We start from the raw sequence: 18,880 nt of genomic DNA on the forward strand, positions 1-18,880 counted from the left end.
CGGAGTTGACAGATTACCCACTTGATTTATCGATCGGGGATTATTCGCACGAGTGTAACATCCCGCTCGCACGTACCATGGTTTCATCGATGAACCAAATCATAGTAGTATGTGGTCCAGTTCTAATACGTGTAGGTCCCCGTATACTGAAAAAGACCTGTCTTTGGAATGAATGAGCTGACTCATGCCCGTGCTGTCGACGATCCAATAAATCAAGTGGGGGGCCCTGTGTTAATTGTAAACTCAGTAACTACAAGCTCAGAATCACCCATTTTCTACGTCTACCCGCCAAATGTCTATCAGCAATGGGGAAAGTTACCACCGAGGAGTCCCCGGTGAGGACATGAGTCGTGTTGGAGCACCCCAGCCCGTTACCCCTCCAAGATACTGGTCCTACGCCTTTTACCAGTGAATGCTTCTCGGAGAAAGGTGGTGCGGCAATACCATGTTGCCACCAACGTCACGGACTACGTTCCATCGGACGTCCGGTTCGACCTTTTCGACTACGCCAAGACCGACTCGACCGGCACCGCGGTGACGTGGAACGTCAGTCTCTACGACATGCCTGTGCTCGTTTGCGGTGGATCCGTGCTGCCGATGCACCAGGCCGCGCTCACCAGCACGGCAGCTCGCAAGGCGCCCTACGACTTGTTGGTCGCTCTGTCCGCCAACAGAACGGCCAGCGGCGAGCTGTACCAGGACGACATCGAGGCTGTGAACGGGGACGAGCAGTCAACGATTGTCCAGTTCAGCGTCACCAGTGGTGTGTTTAGTAGCAAGGTGACTTGGAGCAACTACAGCGGACAGGACTTCACTGACGCCATCGAGAGTGTGGTGGTGCTGGGCGTCTCGAGTAGTCCGTCTCGCGTCACGTTGAGTCCGAGTGGTGGCGAACTCGAGTTCACGTACAATGCGACGTCGGAAGCGTTGGTGATCGACGCCAGTAGCGCCAATCTCAGCGTTGTACAAGAATTTACGGTGTTGTAGCAGTAAGCATTCGGCTTGAACTGCGGCACTACTTGATCACGCAGGTCTTTGACTTGGAGTAGCGTCAATTTTGCTAGAAGAATTGACCATCCCGACAACAAACTTGGGCCATCACTATCTCCAAGATAGAGTTCCATTAAAAACTACGAAAAGCTTAAATGCACCGAGTGACTGCGCCAATGGATCAACAGCAGCCATCTCTGTACCACCCGATTTCTCTCCAGACTCTTGATCTTGTGCGATTCTTCTTGACGCTGGAGACGACGCTCCTTCTGCATCGAAAAGAGTGCTACACCATCGTCGAACACATCCAGGAGCTCAGTCTCTCTCTCTTCCGAAGGCCCTCCGAGTTGCGCACGAGTTGGAGTGCGCGCTGACGGAGGAGAGGAACGTCGTCCTGGCGTTCCATCGATATCACCAGGATAAATTACCTACGTCATGCTTTGGGCCGCTTCGTCAGTTTTTCTTTTTTCCCGTAATTTCCGGATCATAACCAAAATTCACAAAATATTAATTCTACTCCAAATAATGTGGCAAACACATCAAGTACATCGTCACAAAGCCCAGAGCTGACAACGCTCGCGTGTGTCATCTCCGTGGGCCATCTTTCGGCGTTGATGACGCACTGGAAAGCGTGCGAACCAAAACTGCTTCATGCTCGGCGTAGCGAGGTGGTGACAGACTTCCAAGCGAGCAACTCGACGAGGACATCGGATCGACTAGTATCACATACATGCGGCATGTGCGGAACATAGATTACAAACGTTGTCACAGACGCGAAGTGTACGTAAAAATGAAAAATATGCATACTGAATTAGAAAGAATGATAGCACACTGATTTAGCACTGTGTTGCGCTCACAGCTTGAATTCTTCTTCGTGGATGTCGAAGTCGAGGGCCCCAATGTCGGCAATGGCGTTTACCGTGCAGTCTTTGAGTGCCTTTGGCCCTGAAATGAAGACTCCAATGGTTGAATTGCCGTTGGTTACGGTTTCCGGGCGGGAAGTGATGAATTGTTTGTGTTCATGGTGAACTTTTCGCATGAGCTCGTTTATCTTGGGGCGGTGGCCCGCTTCCACGCGGTATTCTGTAATGAGGTCGCAGACAGTGTGAACGTCGCTTGCGTATGTTTTCACTGCTCCAGGTGTGGCTGCTTGTCCAGAAGTACTCGCAGATTTCTGCTTCTTTTTGTCTTCGATAAATGAAAACACGAGGAATCCGAGCAGAGCCACGAGGATCACGAGGGTAATCTCCACAAAGTTTTGGAGCGACCACAAATTGTCGTCGTGTACCTGGATCTTATTGCCGTACTTGACGATGATCCATATGAGCAATGCCAAGATAAACGATGTCGTGTACACAATCACGCGGCTGATAGGAGAGCGGAGTGGCTCTGCAAACGGCACCGGGACTTTCTTCGTGACTGTAGTGTCATAGTTAATAACTGACACATGAAGCTTCCCGGACAGGCTAGGCGACTGTGGTCGATTTGATAGTCGAGCTGATCGTCGGATGGAGGTCAAGCGAGGCTGAGGTGTAGGCTAAAATATTGTTCCTGCGGGTCGAGCTCCTTGACCTGCATTAAAGCGGGTGGATCTCCTCAAGAAGTGACAACTCTCGGAACGTGAAGACGAAGAACACCTTCTGACTCAAACTTGTGCTCTTGTGCAGCTTCGCCACCTGGTCCTCTAGGATAGCGAGCACCGGGGTGACACCAATTCCTCCACCGATGAGGCACACGGTCGCATATTCGTCATAGAACTCCAACGATGCGCCGTAGAAGCCGTCCATGTAGACGGTAGGTAGAATGCTGTTCTTCTTGTACTCGACTGGGTATTTGACAAGCTCTTGTGTCCAGTCACCAAGCGATTTGAGTAGAATGGTGAATGTATTTGGGCTAGTTTGAGGTGACGAGCTGATCGTGAAATGGTGCCATTGCAGTTTGGAGATAGCAGGCACATTCAAGTAGACGAAGTTCCCGACTTTAAATTCGCCAGCGTGCATCGTAGAGCGTTCCAGTACTACTTTGACAACATCGCTCGAGAGTGTAGTAAATTCGCGAACTGGGACCGGAGTAAATGCGTTCGAACTGGAGAGGGGGCGACATGCTGTGTACATCATGACGGAAGGGAATAGCCACGCGAGCGTCGAGTTCCAATGAAGAACCACGAAGATGGTGGCGATGATGAAGAGGTGGTGGACGCAGTAGAATACGTCGTACATCTTGCGCCGGATCCTTCCCGTGGATGTGACTCCGATAGCCAGGAAACAAAGCAATGCAATCGTACCAAACGTGTTTGTCCAGCGATACTGACCGTCTTCGCCGACTTTGCAGTTCTTGAAGCACGGCAGGGCATCCTCCACCCACGTCCCTTCTCGGATCCAAGACCAATAGAAGCCAGTACAATGTAACAACGCCGTCAGGATGGTGAGCCTCCCAAACCAGGCATGGTACCGAACTCCATTCGCGTAGGAAATGTTCAGAAACTCCATCCAACCACAGTTTCGAGTGGCTGGAAGGAAGAGGAACGCCATGTTGTAGACAGCCGAATGTAAGCGCGATGGTCTGCAAGTACGTGGTCATGTCTACACTCGCGTTGAACTCCTTCAGTGGGGCTATATTAGCTCGGTAGAAATACTGGAACTCATAAATATTGCCGCCAATAATAAAGGCGAGGAAGAGAAATTCTCCGTAGCTTTTGTGAAGCACACGCCCCATGATACGTGGCTTGAGCAGAAGAATTCTAGTCAAACGCAGGATATGGCTGGACGTGATGCGGCGCACGCTGAAATGACGCAGGAATTCGAACAGGAGAATTGCCACAACCATTGGGATGAAGCAGAACAGGAAGAAAAATGTAGGCAGCACCATCTCTTCGTGATCCGCTGCTTTAGTGGGATATCCGTACCAGTTGCCGATTGTCACGCTGACGTCTGTCGCATACCCGTCCGAAAAAAAGAAGAGCTGACCGAAGGCATACATTAGCATCGACGCGAAGATAACAAACTGAACGAGGTTTCCGAGGGGAGCTAGACGTTCTGCCCATTGAATAGGCACCTGCTTGGGAACTTTAACGGAGCTCCGATCGCTTTTCTGGAGTTGATCAGCCGAAATGTTGATGTTGGCAACGCCAACGATCGAACTCGTTGCCCTGCCGTCCACGATGACCGGGTTGAGATGCCAATAAACAATTTTATATGGTCCTTAGAGTTGGTCAGTCGAAATCGAATCGAAGAGTGGGCTGATGTTGGCAGGCTGCTAGTAACAACTGTAGTGGCACCTCGGTTGAGCGATGACGGAGTTGTATCACATCAGTCCTAAGCCAAATATAGGCCATCGAATGCAAACACAGAAACGGATACCGCTTTTGAGCCACAAAAACAAAACCTACATGCGGAGTGATAGTGCGACTGTTCCTTGATAAACCAATGTATTAAGTCGTCAGTTATGATAAAAAGATGCATGAGGTAACTCAAGCATACGGCATGACAAAAAAACTATAGGGCAGCACTGATCGTCATTTTCTGTAAACCAGTGGTCCTAAATAATATTTGCGATTCAGTGAATAATTGGTTTTTGCAATACTAATTTATTATTGGTAATCACCGACTCCAATACATGTACAATAACGCGATAACGCACCAACCGAGCCCGCTCCTTAAGAAGATGTGGAGGTTGCACCAAATTTTAGTATCCTTGGCTTATCCCGGAACTGAAGCAGAGTCACGGCCAACTGACCAAAACGCTATGGTCAACTGCTCTATTATCGTGGCCAGCCACACGAATTGACGCCCCAGAGAAAAGAACGCCGGGGCACTACCATCAAGCTTGCTCACATCTATTATTCAAACTGTTGGGAAGCCTAGCTATCCGCTAAGTGCATTGGTATTAGCGAGAGAGAAATACTTTGAAGCAGTTTACCGATAACAAAAACGATCTCCAATATATTTAAATTGAGGGAATTGAGGGAATTTTTATTATTGCACTTTGCCAAATTGTAATTTTTATTAATGCTCTAGTTCATACCCAATCCAATATATTATTGAATTTTCGGACCTCTGCTATTAACTATTCTATACAAATCTAAGGGCGTGTTCGACTTCAAAACGTCAAATGCAGCAATTACCGGTTGTGTTGAACGGACTGGTTGAATGGAAATACAGAACCAGCAACCGCAAATCCGGTCGCCTCATAATAAATAGTAACCTGTTTTATTAAAGAGAGGTATAAATCCTCCAGGGAGTACCATTTTGCATAACCGCAATAGACGGTGGTGACGACGACGCCTTGAGGCTGGTACAGGCTATCGCTGCCTTGATGCAGACAAGTCAGGGTGGCGCTGTCGGTTCTTAACGACGCGTTGTTGCGCGAGCTAATAACTTAGTACTGAAGAAATTGGTGCTCCTCAGGGTCCAAGAGCGCCTCTTCTTCATTTCTGATACCGCCATGCTTGTTTCCCACTGTGCAAGATGAGATGTGGACCACATCTCATCATGTGGTCGCTACTGACAGGACATTGAAATGACTGCTTTGAAAAACAGCCCTACCCTGTTTTTCGGAACCAGTCATTTAGGGATAAAGCAGCTCTTTGCGCATATCCACGTTTATGGTAAGATTGCTACTGGTATTTTGCAGCTGAAGCAGCTGGTTACGCCCCAATCCTGTTATTATCTGCACAAGTCGAACACGGCCGAAGTCATTCAGGTCGCAAAAGTCCAGCTACAACTTTAATTGAGTTGTTTTCTTTTTGTGTTTTGATGATGCATTGCATCCAAGCCACGCTTCCACTTCCAGATCGCAAGCATCTCCAACTCCTCGCTCGATCTGGAGTTTTCTCATCGCGACGTAGCCGGACGTAGTCTCGCAGTTTATAACCATCATGCGGGTGTTGTAGCAAATGCCTTGTTTCCCGTTAAGAGTGCAGTTCTTGTATAAAACACCATCACATAGCTCATCCGTCGTGTACTTACTTGGAGCAGTAGCTTCCCGGTCGACGGCAGCAATGTTGGGGCAAACGGAAGTTCCAAAAGAATCGACGACGACTTTGTCCTCGTCCAAAATACGTTTATCTGTGCAGCTCAGCGTGAATTTATCGCTTGCTACTGGTAAACACTGGGCTAGTGTCAGATCGCATGTGCCCGATATGAACCCATTGCAGCAAACAGCGGTTTTGGGGCGAATTCCCAATGACGACAGACTTACTAGCGGGGCTAACGGCGGCAATGTCGTAACGAGTGGCGCGTTGACAATATTCAGGTCACTGACCGCCGACAACCCGTCAAAGCTTGGCAGTTCTGGAAGCGAATCCAACACGGCTAACGTCAGGTAGCGCAAACTCGAGAGAGAAGAAAGTGACGGAAGGCTGGTCACGTTCGGAATGCCACCCAGGTGCAAGAACGTCAAATGCGGCATATTGTCGAATATGCCGTCTGGAACAGTTGAAAGTCTTCTGCTCGTGAAATCACCTTCAACATGGCTGTCCAATTCATATAGCAAGGCAAATCATATTCATGTGAGAAGCCATCAAAACCTATCTATTCTCAATGATACACGTACAAGTACTCGAGGTGGGAGAACTCAGACATCCATTCTGGTAGAACCTCGGTCTTGGTATAGGCCAGAATGAGCTGCTCAAGGTAGTGACATCTCCTTAACTCTTCCGGTAGGCTTGGAAGGGCATGGTTGATAATTTGAATGATACGTAGTTGTCCCGCTAGAGCAAGTTCAGCAAGATCAGATGTTGCATCTTCAGGATCCGTCCACTCAGCATAGGTGGCTGGTGCTGTCTGACGGTCTGCAAACACAAGACACGTGCAATGTTTCTCTCCAAAATTCCATTGGTAGCTCGTAATAACGCACTTTTTGTAATTGGTGCACAAATCCCTGGTTGATTCTACAGCTCCAATGGAGTAAATGAAGTTGCCGATTCCAGCGAGGCAAAAAAATAATGAGAGAAAGAACTTAAGCAAAAAGTGCTTCCCAAACGTGGGCTTTGATGCTGATAGTTTCTTCTTCAAGGAAGCTTTGAGACTTTTACGGCGTGATGTGCCGCTTGAGACCGGACCAACCAATGCTTTCCGCTTCCGCTCCAGCTGACGCTCGCGGTGGTTATGAATTAGCGTGAATATAATTTTTCTCCACTTGTAGAGTGACAGCAGATTTAGCGCCGACTTATAGAATAATGTCGTGCCAGATGAAAATTGTAGATAGTGGAAAGCATTACAGAAGCTGGAGATTTGGGAAGGGTCTCCAAATAGGCGAGCAACGGTATCGAATGTGCCAGCACTGAGAGTCTCCGTTTTCGTAAGAAACGCAGCTCGGTCGAACTTGAAAGAATTAATGAAGTAGATGAGCACCACTAACGGCGCGAACACAGCAAAAAATAAGTCAAAGCTGCACGAAACAGCGAATGTTAGCTAGCACGCATTTCAAATAGGGAAAACGGCCTTGATAGTCGGTACGTACGTATAGTAGAGCCGGGTAATGATCAAAGCTGGGTCCGCTACGTAGTGTTGGTTCCGATAGCCGACTGCAAGCCAGCTACAGAGCAAAAGGGCCGAGTAGACGTAAATGATCGGAACGGGAAAGCCTTTGTCCAGGTATGTGTAAAGCGTGATAGTCTGGAAAATGAGTTTTGGGAGATCTAGCGCGGCAGTCTAATAGAAGACATAGCGTACACAGGCAGTCGGTTAACAACGTCAATGCATAGGAAGGATTGGTACAACATCTAGACACTTACGTAGTAGTGCTGGCGAATTTCCACTGGCAAATTATCAGCCCAAGCGATCAATAGTTGCAAATGGTTCTTTCGCCCCGAGTCGTCTATAACAGGAGCTGGTGCATTTGTAGAGTTGGCGATATCCGAAAGGGAAGAAGTAGTCGAATGTTGCGCGTGCTTTGGTTTGTTGGTACTTCCACCTCGATAGAAAAATAGCATGACCACCGCGAGTCCAGTGTAGCCGGCGCCGAACAGTGCAAGCATCACCGTAGAAGAAACCACAAGTGCCGTCTTTGGTTTGGGAAGCAGCCAAAAATTACCGTTGTCGAATTCACTAGTATTCATGATCATGTTCGCCATGTCATCAGCAAGGACCTGAATCACTGCAAGCATAAACGTCCAGGCTGCCGAGAGCAGAAAAACAAGAATCATCGGTATCCCTAGCGGACCAAACACATCGAAGAAAGTAGCAACTTCTGTAGCAACAACATTGGCGACAGACGGTCGTGGTTCTTGCGAGGATTCCGGCCACGTGGCTCCTGACGACCCCAGCGTTGCGATCGAAACTCTTGCCGAATTCATTACCTCGCTTTTACGATTACGAGCAGGCGGGCGTTCTTCACTTATAGCCGTCGCTTCCCCAAACTCGGCTAAATCATCAGTTTGGAAAACTAGGGACGATAGCGCATCGACGTGTCCAGCCTCAGCCGGAACCTCGATATTGTGTAGCTGGTGCTCAAAGACCCCTTCCTTTTCATTCAGCGGCAGCGCCATCCCTAGCGATGCGTTGATGCTGTACGCGACAAGAGCAACGGAGTCTTGGGAGTGGTCTGTTTCAGTTTTTAGAGAGTCGTCGCCAGGAAACTATATCTGGTGTTATCAACGCTGAGATATATTTGTCTTCGGAACACCCGCGTTGTTCTTGCGATACATCTATGGAGGATTAAATGGCTGCCGTGTCCAAGTTAGGCTTTCTACTACAAGTCGTAGAAAAACAAATCTGACGGCAGCTTGGTCACCTTTCATCACATCAATGCTTAGTTATCCCTGGTGGTTGAAGCCTGCCAGGTACATACATTTAGTACTTCGATGTACACGCATCAGTAAAGTTGCGGGGCATCCTACGTTACTTGTGCACCAAAAAGATAGAAGACTAGTAAACGCGGTCTCGCGTTCATTACCCTAGCTAAGCGTCATCTGATTAAGCCTCCTGGTTAGTGTAGCGGTCGCATACGTTGGATCTCTCTTTTCTGAGAGTGTGTAGGCGAGGAGGAACTGAATAAGTGGCCTCCATTCCTTCGGGTCTTGTGCGTGGCAGCGTAATAGGTACAGATTAGCAGCTCGTCGAAGTCGGTAGTTGTCGGGAAGGGCATTGAGGACCACAGGAACCGCGGAACTTGGGGTTTTGGCTTGACGCGAAGTAGGTTTCCAGGCAAGACAGCCTCACCTTTCATGACTCGCAAAACCAAGGTGCAAATGACTGGTCCATGCAATTTTTAATTTAATACTACATTTTATAGCTATTTCAAGAAAGAACCCATTCTTCATGATTTGCAAAAACAACCAGAGGCAAGTTGCAAACCCGTGCTAAAGCATGTTGGAACTCCACTATGTAATAATGTACACATGCCCAAGGACAAAATGAAGCAGCAAAAAAAGCACACTTTTGGACGCCTATAAGGTATATCATATCATTACCAATGTGTTCATCAAATTTCAGCGACGAATAGATACTTGATGAACCCTCAGGTGGTCAACTTCTCGGTGTGTATTATTACATAGTGGAGTTCCAACATGCTGTAGCACGGGTTTGCAACTTGCTTGAAAGTAGGATGGGAAAAGGGGTACATGATTATATATATAAGAGGAGGAAGAGTGGTCGATAACCGATTAGTGGTCTTCTCAATTTGCTAAGTGGTAGTGCTATCTTCTTGTCGGTACATGATTATATATACATGATTACACCATTTCTCATCCTACTTGCAAGTTTTGCAAACCAAGGTGGTCCATGCAATTTTTAATTTAAGGCTACGTTTTCTGGCGATTTGAAGAAAGCACGACTTGCAAAAACATCCAGAGCACTTTTCAGGCAATTAGCAAACCCGTGCTACAGCATCTTGGAACTCCACTACTTGTAGTATGTAATAATGCAGACCAGCTCGAACCACTTCAAAAGTAAAATCATATGCTGAAATAAACCTTTTAAAAATCTGTAATGTGGTGCACATAATCCATTTGGTGGCTGGAATTGTTTTGCCTTTAACATTTCTAGTGCTAAAGCCTTACCTTGTGAGCGTGTCGTTGCTGACGTTGTAGGCTGTCTGGAGCGCCGCTCTGCATCTAGCACTGTGTCGATGTCGGCCTAAATACCTCGTCCACCTCCACAGACTTGTCGCTGCCTCGCTCGCTCTCGTACGAAGGCGTGGGCGATTCGTAGGCGTCCCTACATTCGGTTGGAGCCACGCCGTCGTTGTTCTCCATTGCTGGACTCGAGCGGGAAACCATCAGGATGAAAAAATCGGAGCAAAATGTTTAAAACGGATGCAGAATCGGAACCTACGTGTTAAAACACATCCGAATCACCATAAAAGAAAAAAATAACAATTTTTGAATTTTGAACGTGCCGGCTTCGCCCGAACGGCACCCTGTCCGACACACTAGTAGTATGGGTAGCTCAAAATGAAGCTGATACCCAGGACTTGGAGATTAAATAAAAACAGGAATCCGTAATTAGGAGTTAAGACCGATTTTGTTTTGCGTCACGTAGCGTCAGAGGTTATCATCTATACTGAATACAAACTTTTTTTAATAATACATTATTATACATTTACTCTCACCAGTGTTTTACCCGAGTTATAATATCTGGCGCCCGGTATAAAAACAGATGGCCACTAACTCGACCAAGTTATTTTCACCAGCCTCGATATCGATCTCGATTTACGCTATCTGTGGTCGAATTGCCGATCCAAAAACGCAATTCGGGCCGATTTATTTTAAATCGCGGTGGCTGTGTACGGATTATAATGCCGTGATTTATATATATAACATGTGCAATTGGACACTTACATCTGGACACTTGACGAGTGGTCGGCAGATCACGCTGCCGATCTGTCGAAGCACCGCAGTTTCCGAAAACCTTCATCGTGCACAAGTACAGCATGCACTCTCCCGACTACCGTTGACGAGCTGTTTTTCTTATGCATGTGTATGGAATCTGTATGCAGTATGTTAGCGATATATTTTGGCCTAACGTGCGAACACTGCAACGTTGGTACAAGTTGTTTTTGACCGATGGTGTGGTTGATGAAGGAGATCGAACCAACCGCTCGTCGCGTTGGCCGAGTGCCGTGGTTACCCGTGTTCGAAAGTACGTGAAAGCCCACCTTATATTTTATTTAGAAGAGCTACAGCGGTTCATACGAAACGCTTTTCCTAAAGTAAAATGGTAGCGTAGTATCAACATGTGGTCTTACATGGCGGGGAGCTGCTCGCGCCACAGAGAAGCGGAAAGCCCAGTGTTGCAGGAGCCGCTCGTGCACTCACAGACAAAGCTAACGAGCCGTTAATTAAACACGTCCAACAGAGCCGTACCGGAGTAGCAGTGGCCGGCGACGTTACCTCGGTGTGCTGAGAGCCAACGATGCGCCCGATATGTTAAGTAGGAAGAGGTGGTGCGACTTACCTACGCCTGGAGGTCGATTTACTACCGTCTCGCATTTTTATGTCTTCGAATTATTTTATCTCAGAGATCGATCTAAGCCCTAAATCCGAGCGACAAAATATCTGCAAATCACAATACATGTACGTACGTAACTTTGCACCCTACAAGATAGGGTGGATCCGTATGTTTGTGAATTGATGTAGAACGAAAAACGTGGGTAGGTCGAGAACCACGACCGACAGGCACTATGTACTGTTATCACATGTAATCATTTCTATATGAGACCGGGTTATTAATAGAAACGTCCGGCGCTAGCAGCAGCAGACGAAAAAAAACCGGTATCCATTTTTCCTCTAGGGGGCCATATTGGTTACCTGTTATTATGTGGACACGTGAAGTCGTGGTTGCATGTTGAATTGGTAAAATAACGCAATGTTCCAGAAGACAATTTCGAAGGTGGACCGTTTCGAAGCCATCGTCAAACACAAAGATCACGCATTTGATTTGGCGAGGCTTTTCCATATCACCAGTTCACTTGAAGTTCAAGTCTTGAGCAAGCCATTCCTTATCGTTTCCGTCGCAGCCAAAAAATATTAGAGGTATTTACATCAAAAGGATACAGCATGAAACTCAATTGTTAGATGGCCACCCAGGTACGGCAAACTTCCCTCCAATTTATCGACGCGATGCGTATTGATCTTCAAATGAGTTGATTGGGGTCGGAATAGCTGCAAAAGACTGTCGGTTTTCGGTTTGAAAAGGCAGACAATTTCTAGAACATAGCGTTTTGACAAAATTCTTCAATTGAACCGCTTACAAAATGCGGCATACGCTTATACAGTATATAGAGGATTTGTATTGCTTACCATCTTACTCTTACCATCATATTACTAAGAGAATTTTAAGCCATATGTCCTCTTTGGAGATTTGTTACGGGAGGCCCTTCCCAACCCCAGTTCATTTCTGAATCAGCCTCCAAGCGCCAACACTTGAATCGCTACGACCACCCCAACGTCTCCCAGCGAGAATGGGTCTGATCTATATTCTGTTTCTCGTGTTCGCCGTGTTCGCAGCATGTGTCAACGGTACTACAAACGACGATACCAGTATTTTGATCAGCAACCAAGAGCCCAACCATCGCTATCTCATGGCAAGCAACTCGGTAGACGCGACTTCCGAAGAGAGAACTCCAAGTTTCAGCAAACTGGTTAGTTTTGTCAAAGGGAGAATGGCCGGTCTCAATTTCTTGAAGCGGAATCCTTCATTTGCTACGACGCTGGATAGGAACCCCGCGGTTGCCAGTCAAGTCGAGACACTTTACCAGAAGCCGGGCCTTGTCAATAGCTTGAAGAACAGCGACGACTTGGGTAACCTCAGGAACGCGGTGCTACAGAAACAAAGCGGACTAACGAAAACGCAACTGGAGAAAATTGGGGCGGCTGCGAAGAAATCTACCGCCAACACTAGATGGATCGATGACGAGGAAGGCCTGCTTCTGGCGTATGGCATCTTGTTTGTAATGCTTATTATAATCAGCGGTGTCGGCCTCAAGAAGGCTTACAGCCCGTAATTCCAGTATATTTCCTTTCCAGAATAACTCACAACCCAAGTGTCGGCTCCCAATGCGAAACATTTTACGAATTTCTCTACTTTCAACGCTTGTCCGGCTGGTGATTTATCTACCAACTCATGCATCGCGCTGTAAAGCAAGGGGGTGATTAGCCGTCTGCTATGTTCAATGTTTGCCACAGGATGTCACCACGGGTGCTTACCTCTTTAACTCCAGTACAACTGAGCAGCACTACTGAACGACTGAAGATATTAGCCTTACACAAGATCGTGATTATTTCCAGCAGCACTTCTTTACCGAAGAACGGTGGGGTAAATTAAACCAGTGCCGAATTGGTTGAGCGCTGGCCATCTCTCAGCGAGTGTTGACTTCCAGCGGAGAATATAAGCTTGAGGGGGGATATGTCATTTAACGGAAGGGTTAACCTCTGCAGATAGACGACGCCAATACTTTCACTATCCGTTCATCGCTAACTATGCTCTCCACACCGCATCTTTCACAATTGCATCCGTGCTGACTCGTGTCACAACCCGACCAAGAAGTTATGCTGCAGAGCTCGAAAATGGCGATTTTCGGGTTACCCGCCCGGCCCGATCGCATCACCTGGTTCATCTCGGGTACCCGCACCCACCCGACAGCGAAGTTCGGGCGGCCCATTACATAAATACTACAAACAGAGCCATTCGAAGCAAAATGTTCAATATTTTGCGGGTTCATCTTTAATGAACCTACTCTCAGTCGATGAGATCGCTATTAGATCTCACTACGAGAATATCATCTAGCATCGATGGCTTGAGGGAACTTCGCAATTTACACATTACGGTTCCCGCAGTGGAGGAATTGCTTTCCGATACTGCGCTTGACGCCGGAATGTACAGTACCGCCCTTGCCACCATCGCAAGCTTCGGATATGTTGGTTTACCTGTTGCGTTCCTCCATTGCAATAGCTCGAGGCTATTTTTGTGGCCTTCCACATATATCGAAACTGTGTCCAGCACGGCGCCTTCATGTTGCTATCGTCTCGCAAAGTGAATGTCGAGCTTCAGCAACAAGCACTGTGGTTTCTGGGGATGAATAGGGCACAGAGAAGCGCGCTATATCTATAACAAAGGCAGGCAAGCGGTTATACACTACTGTATGCAACATTATAGATAGGGATGATGTCGGGTACCCGCATCCTACCCGAAGTCCAGGTATATTAGGTCGGGTAAGCATTTTACCCGGGTTCTGGTACCCGATTACGAGTCTGTTATGCTGGGCTCGTTGGACGAGTAGTAAATAATAATAAAAAAAATACGGAGGCCAAAGTGGCGAAGAATCTCACCGATACATGAGAGACGATGTTCGCATGAACGTGCAGCTACCAAACAGTACAGTTCAAACACCACAGACATGACATGGTCATCGACAGGATCCTGAAGCGAAATAGTTGTAAAAAAACTTATTTTCGCGAAAACAAGCTGATTATATTGCCAATACTATTTTCATAACCGATCGCCATCTCCCGATCCAGGAAAGGCACGCCACGTGCTTCATCATCTGTGGGAGTCACGTCCAGCAAAGGCGACGACTGTGTCCTCCGCTGGGTGTCCCGCTCCAGTAAAAAGCTCAACGCATCCGTGCAAGATACGCTTGCGTGCCTCGCCACTATATTGAACCACTCAGTTAGCCCAGCGATGGCAAAAAAAAAAAATGGAAGGATTTTTTCGAAATAAAAATATCAAAAAATATTTTATTCAATTTTTATGAAATTTTTACCATTTTTATACGTCAAACCCCGCTGAAACGGATCACTTGGAGCACGGTATAACACAGTAATCTCCTGAATACTGGCCTCATCGCCATACTGACCTCCGCCGCCTTTGAAGCTGAAGTAGCCCTGCGGCGGTGGCCCACTCCCGACCATGCCGGTCGAGATCAAGACTCCTGAGGACTTCAAGGCCGCCATAGGCGAGAAGCAGCTGACCACCGTGCAGCTCTCGGCGCCGCGCTGCGGTGGCTGCGATATGGTGGCCCCCAAGGTGACGCAGGTGACGGAGAACGAGTTCCTGGCCGTCAAGTTCCTAAAGGTGACCACCGAAGAGCCGGAGAACGTCTGCGAGGAGATTGATGTGGACTGTTTCCCCATTTTCCGCGTGTGCAAGGACGTCGAGATGGCCACTGAAAGTATTGGGTCCCACCTAATAGAGCGCGGTGGTCAGATTATGTCCGATACAAAACGGAAGTGCTTAAGTTTCGTACTTACACGAATAAACATAAATATTTTTAACAGATAAAAATATTTAAATATTTTTTTTGCCATGTGATAGCGCCAGCTTCACTGAGTCCCCAGCGATCCCGGACGCGGCTGCGCCGCACGTATCATTCGAATGACTTTCGATTGGCTGCTTTCGCACTTGACCCAAAAGGGTGCGTGCAGTGGCGACCTGGGTTTGGCAACGAAGCCGCCCATAATCTCCCTGCTAGAGTGGGGTGGCGGTGCACACAGCTGCTACTGCGGCGATGGCGATCTCAAGTTCGAGACGCTATGTGGACGGCGTCTGACTCGGTTCATGCACTCTGATGTCCAAGTCCATCCATTCGTGGACCTCCCATCACCCGGCCCATCATGATCTTCAAGTTTCTTGACCAAGTCGTTTCAGTGTTTCCCTGCCTGAAAACGTATGCAATCCATGTAGGTAGATTCCTGCTTACTCTTTGTAAGCACGGGGTAGGCAATAAATTGCAACACTGGAGCCAACCACGCCAAGTGCGATCTGTACGTCCGCATTGTCAACTTGTCCGAGGCGTGCCTTTTTGGTGCAAGAAATTCAACAAATATTGACTGAATACGTAGGAGAACAAATATTCGAATAAGGTATCTTCAAGAATACCATTTCAGCAATATATTCGCTTCGTACACGTATCTAGCATCTTATCCATGACGAGAATGGACACGACCAGTTACTAATTCTCGTCGAGGCGGCCAAGCCGAATAGTTTGGCCATGGCGCTCATCCAGAACCGATATTGCGTCGTGCGCGAGCTGGCCCAAACGACCTACGGGGCCATCTATCTGTGCACCGACGAGCTCCTTCGTCCTCGCCGCGTGGTGCTCAAGTCCGTGTCCCTGGTGCACGCAATGAACCTTCTGGACATGGGCCACCTGTGGATGCACTCGCTCGACGACCCACGACAGGAGAAAGCCTTCGCCAACATGCAGCGAGCAGAGACGGCTCCGCATCCGCACATCGTGCAGTACCTGGACGACTTCATTGAGGGCCACACGCTCTACTTCGTGCTCGAGTACTGTGCTGGCGGAGACCTGTACTACGCGGTGAGCCGCGGACAGAACCGCCGCCTCGCTTGTGCTGACGCTCTAGCAGTGGTCAAGCAGGTGGCTTCGGGCGTCGCCTACTTGCACAGCCGCAACATAGCCCACCGAGACTTGAGTCTCGAGAACGTCATGCTCAGTCGAGGGGTATGCAAGATTGGAGACTTCGGGCTGGCCGCGAGAGCGGATCGGCTGTGCGTAGACCGCGTGGGCAAGGCGTACTACATGGCGCCGGAGGTGGTGGCCCCATGGAGTGTCTACGATCCCAAGGCAGCCGACATGTGGTCACTCGGCATGATCTTCTTCATCCTCGTGACGGGATCTCCGCTGGTGCAACTAGCGACGCAGGAAGATTCGGCCTTCCGTGCGTTCGAGCAGGTCGGTGTGCGTGAGGTACTGAACATTTGGGGTGTCACCAACTTACTGGAGGGTAGCGCCATGGAGCTGCTGGACGGCATGTTGCAGTGCGATCCGGCGGAGCGGTTGACCATCGATCAAGTGCTGAACCACCATGGGTTAATGCAGAGGCCGGCTGCGACGGGAGCTTAGCTTAATAATTGCAACGCGTTTTAGTTTGAGGTATACATGTTTGCCGAACAATATTTCGTGTAGCTTGCCTAGTTGTACCACCGGCGACGCTGGGAGTTCGTACAGACCCGCTGCAATGAATGCTCGATACTTGCTGGCGGATTTCCCGTGGCTTTGGATCGGAATTGGCACAGACAAAGGTTTATGTGAAGTTGTCCTGTAAACACGTATTAATAATGTTTTCTACTTTGATGCCGCAGGATCAACTTGTGGCTCTGACTGCGAAAATACTACGTACGCTCCGGCGACTACGAGCGGGAGCTTCGGTAAGTTTAACATGAGACACAACTTCATGATGCCCCGGACTACGCGGCTACATGTGTACTGTCGGTTCTTCATCAGGTCATCGGGTTAGTTCTCACGACGTGTTTAATACAAAATAATACAAGTTGGTTGCGTGTCCGTGCAAAGGTGTTGGCTCAGTTACATGTACTGTATGTCGCAATCACTAGCACGCTGCATCACCTTGGTGCCAAGTCTGGCGCTTTTCACGTGACACCGCTCCCTTATTTGCCGGCGGAGTGAACACTCTTGAACTCGAACACTGGTATCGACCGAGCACATTTCATTCGCGAATTCGCTCCGCTCTAACCACTCTCCAAGTCCGCAACCACCATGACCCAGCCCAGCATCAAGCTCACATTTTCGACGGCGAGGGCCGCGCCGAACTGCCGAGACTCATCTTCAACTACGGCGGCGTGGCGTTCACGGACCAGCGCGTCCCGCACGCCGACTTCAGAGCGCTAAAACCCGCAGTCGCTCGGCCAGGTGCCCATCCTGGAGCTCGACGGTGCCAAGTATGTAGTGGGTCTAACTTGACTCACTACTTTGCTTACTCGTTGCGCTACGTGTATGAGGAAGCGTAAGTACTTCGTAATTACTTGAGTTAATTATATTTGAATACACAAATGTAATTTAAATCAGATAAGATACCAAGTGACTTAGATTAGGTAAAATGAGAACTGTATTGTTTGTAAATTGACCCTCCTCCTAAATCTGCTAAAACTGTTTATCATCTATGAAAGGGGCTGACAGCGGCTGGCTGTCAGAGCCCCGCTAATATGCACGTCTCTAATTGGTAGAAAGATGCTGCTTTCTTCCAATAGGATCTTTGGGTAGGTGTGGACCACTCCTTGTGGTGGCCCACGTCAATGTATCCATTGGTGTGACTTACACCAAGGTGAGGAAGTATCTAAAACTTTTAACAGATATCCTATCTGTTAAATTCACAAGTGGCTTGTAGCCACTTGTACGTGTAACGGGGTTACACCATCCCCCCCTTAAGGTTAGACACGCGGGGTCTCCGCACGTCAATCTCTGAATTGACCATTCGTCAATTCTCCGCGTTTGGAGAAGAAATCCGCGTTCATTCAACGATGAGCGCGCCTCAAGAAAGAAGACTCCGAAGTCGGTGGAGAGTCATCTCTCCATCGATGACTACTTCGAACGCCAAGAGGCGAAGTATGGCGACGTCGTCGACCTCGACGACGACGATGAAGACATGGAGGACGAGGAGGACTCGTCCTCAAAGCGCAAGGACTCAGTGTCGAGGGAATCGCTCGACCCCCACGCTAAGAACATTCGCCCGCGTGAAGGGGACGAATCGGACGCTTCGAGTTCGAAGCGTTCGCGAACTGAGAGTGATACCCCACTCGCTTCCGCTGGGGCTCTTAGTTCTCCATGCACTGCAGACGCAGCGCGTGATCCGTGGACGCCGTCCGCGTCCGAGATCTCGGATGGTATGGGAACTCGGTACCTCCGAATGAGGTACCGCTGTACGTATGCAGCGCCATCAAAGATGACGCTGTGGCTGCTGAGCTGCACTTTGATGCGGAGACGCATCAAAGGCGCGATTATGACATCGGATTCTATCATGAGCTCCGATGGTTTCAAAGCAAGAAGACATCTTCTCGCAGCAAAGTGCCCGAGTGGCAGGCACTTTGTCAAAGTTGGAACGCTTTTGTTGAGAACTTCAACAAGAAGCCGAGTACTTACCGTGATCGGATTAAGCAAGCGCGTGATCACTTCGAGACGTACTCGAAGC

The 18,880-nt window shown here is 48.5% G+C and overlaps 5 protein-coding genes across 5 annotated transcripts; 4 read left to right on the forward strand and 1 right to left on the reverse strand.

Annotated features, from left to right (window-relative positions):
• Positions 1-387: 387 nt before the first annotated feature.
• IUM83_02489 (uncharacterized protein) lies at positions 388-987 on the forward strand (the record flags this gene model as incomplete). Its single annotated transcript, XM_067926414.1, has 1 exon — positions 388-987. One exon carries the CDS (start codon positions 388-390, stop codon positions 985-987), a length of 600 nt encoding a protein of 199 aa, XP_067796479.1.
• Positions 988-2,567: 1,580 nt separating this feature from the next.
• On the reverse strand, positions 2,568-8,137 carry IUM83_02490 (Ferric reduction oxidase 8; the record flags this gene model as incomplete). Its single annotated transcript, XM_067926415.1, has 5 exons — positions 2,568-3,361; positions 3,447-3,951; positions 7,056-7,380; positions 7,453-7,643; positions 7,727-8,137. The coding sequence occupies 5 exons, from the start codon at positions 8,135-8,137 to the stop codon at positions 2,568-2,570; spliced, it is 2,226 nt and encodes a 741-aa protein (XP_067796670.1).
• A 4,256-nt stretch (positions 8,138-12,393) lies between these two features.
• Positions 12,394-12,710, forward strand: IUM83_02491 (uncharacterized protein; the record flags this gene model as incomplete). Its single annotated transcript, XM_067926416.1, has 2 exons — positions 12,394-12,573; positions 12,651-12,710. The coding sequence occupies 2 exons, from the start codon at positions 12,394-12,396 to the stop codon at positions 12,708-12,710; spliced, it is 240 nt and encodes a 79-aa protein (XP_067796704.1).
• Positions 12,711-14,840: 2,130 nt separating this feature from the next.
• IUM83_02492 (putative thioredoxin) lies at positions 14,841-15,309 on the forward strand (the record flags this gene model as incomplete). Its single annotated transcript, XM_067926417.1, has 2 exons — positions 14,841-15,160; positions 15,246-15,309. The coding sequence occupies 2 exons, from the start codon at positions 14,841-14,843 to the stop codon at positions 15,307-15,309; spliced, it is 384 nt and encodes a 127-aa protein (XP_067796703.1).
• A 612-nt stretch (positions 15,310-15,921) lies between these two features.
• On the forward strand, positions 15,922-16,797 carry IUM83_02493 (Serine/threonine protein Kinase; the record flags this gene model as incomplete). The annotated part of the gene is made up of 1 exon (XM_067926418.1): positions 15,922-16,797. One exon carries the CDS (start codon positions 15,922-15,924, stop codon positions 16,795-16,797), a length of 876 nt encoding a protein of 291 aa, XP_067796669.1.
• Between the last annotated feature and the right edge of the window lie 2,083 nt (positions 16,798-18,880).

Source organism: Phytophthora cinnamomi (assembly GCF_018691715.1).
Source record: "Phytophthora cinnamomi strain GKB4 chromosome Unknown Contig16, whole genome shotgun sequence".
In the NCBI taxonomy this organism is placed as follows: Eukaryota; Oomycota; class Peronosporomycetes; order Peronosporales; family Peronosporaceae; genus Phytophthora; species Phytophthora cinnamomi.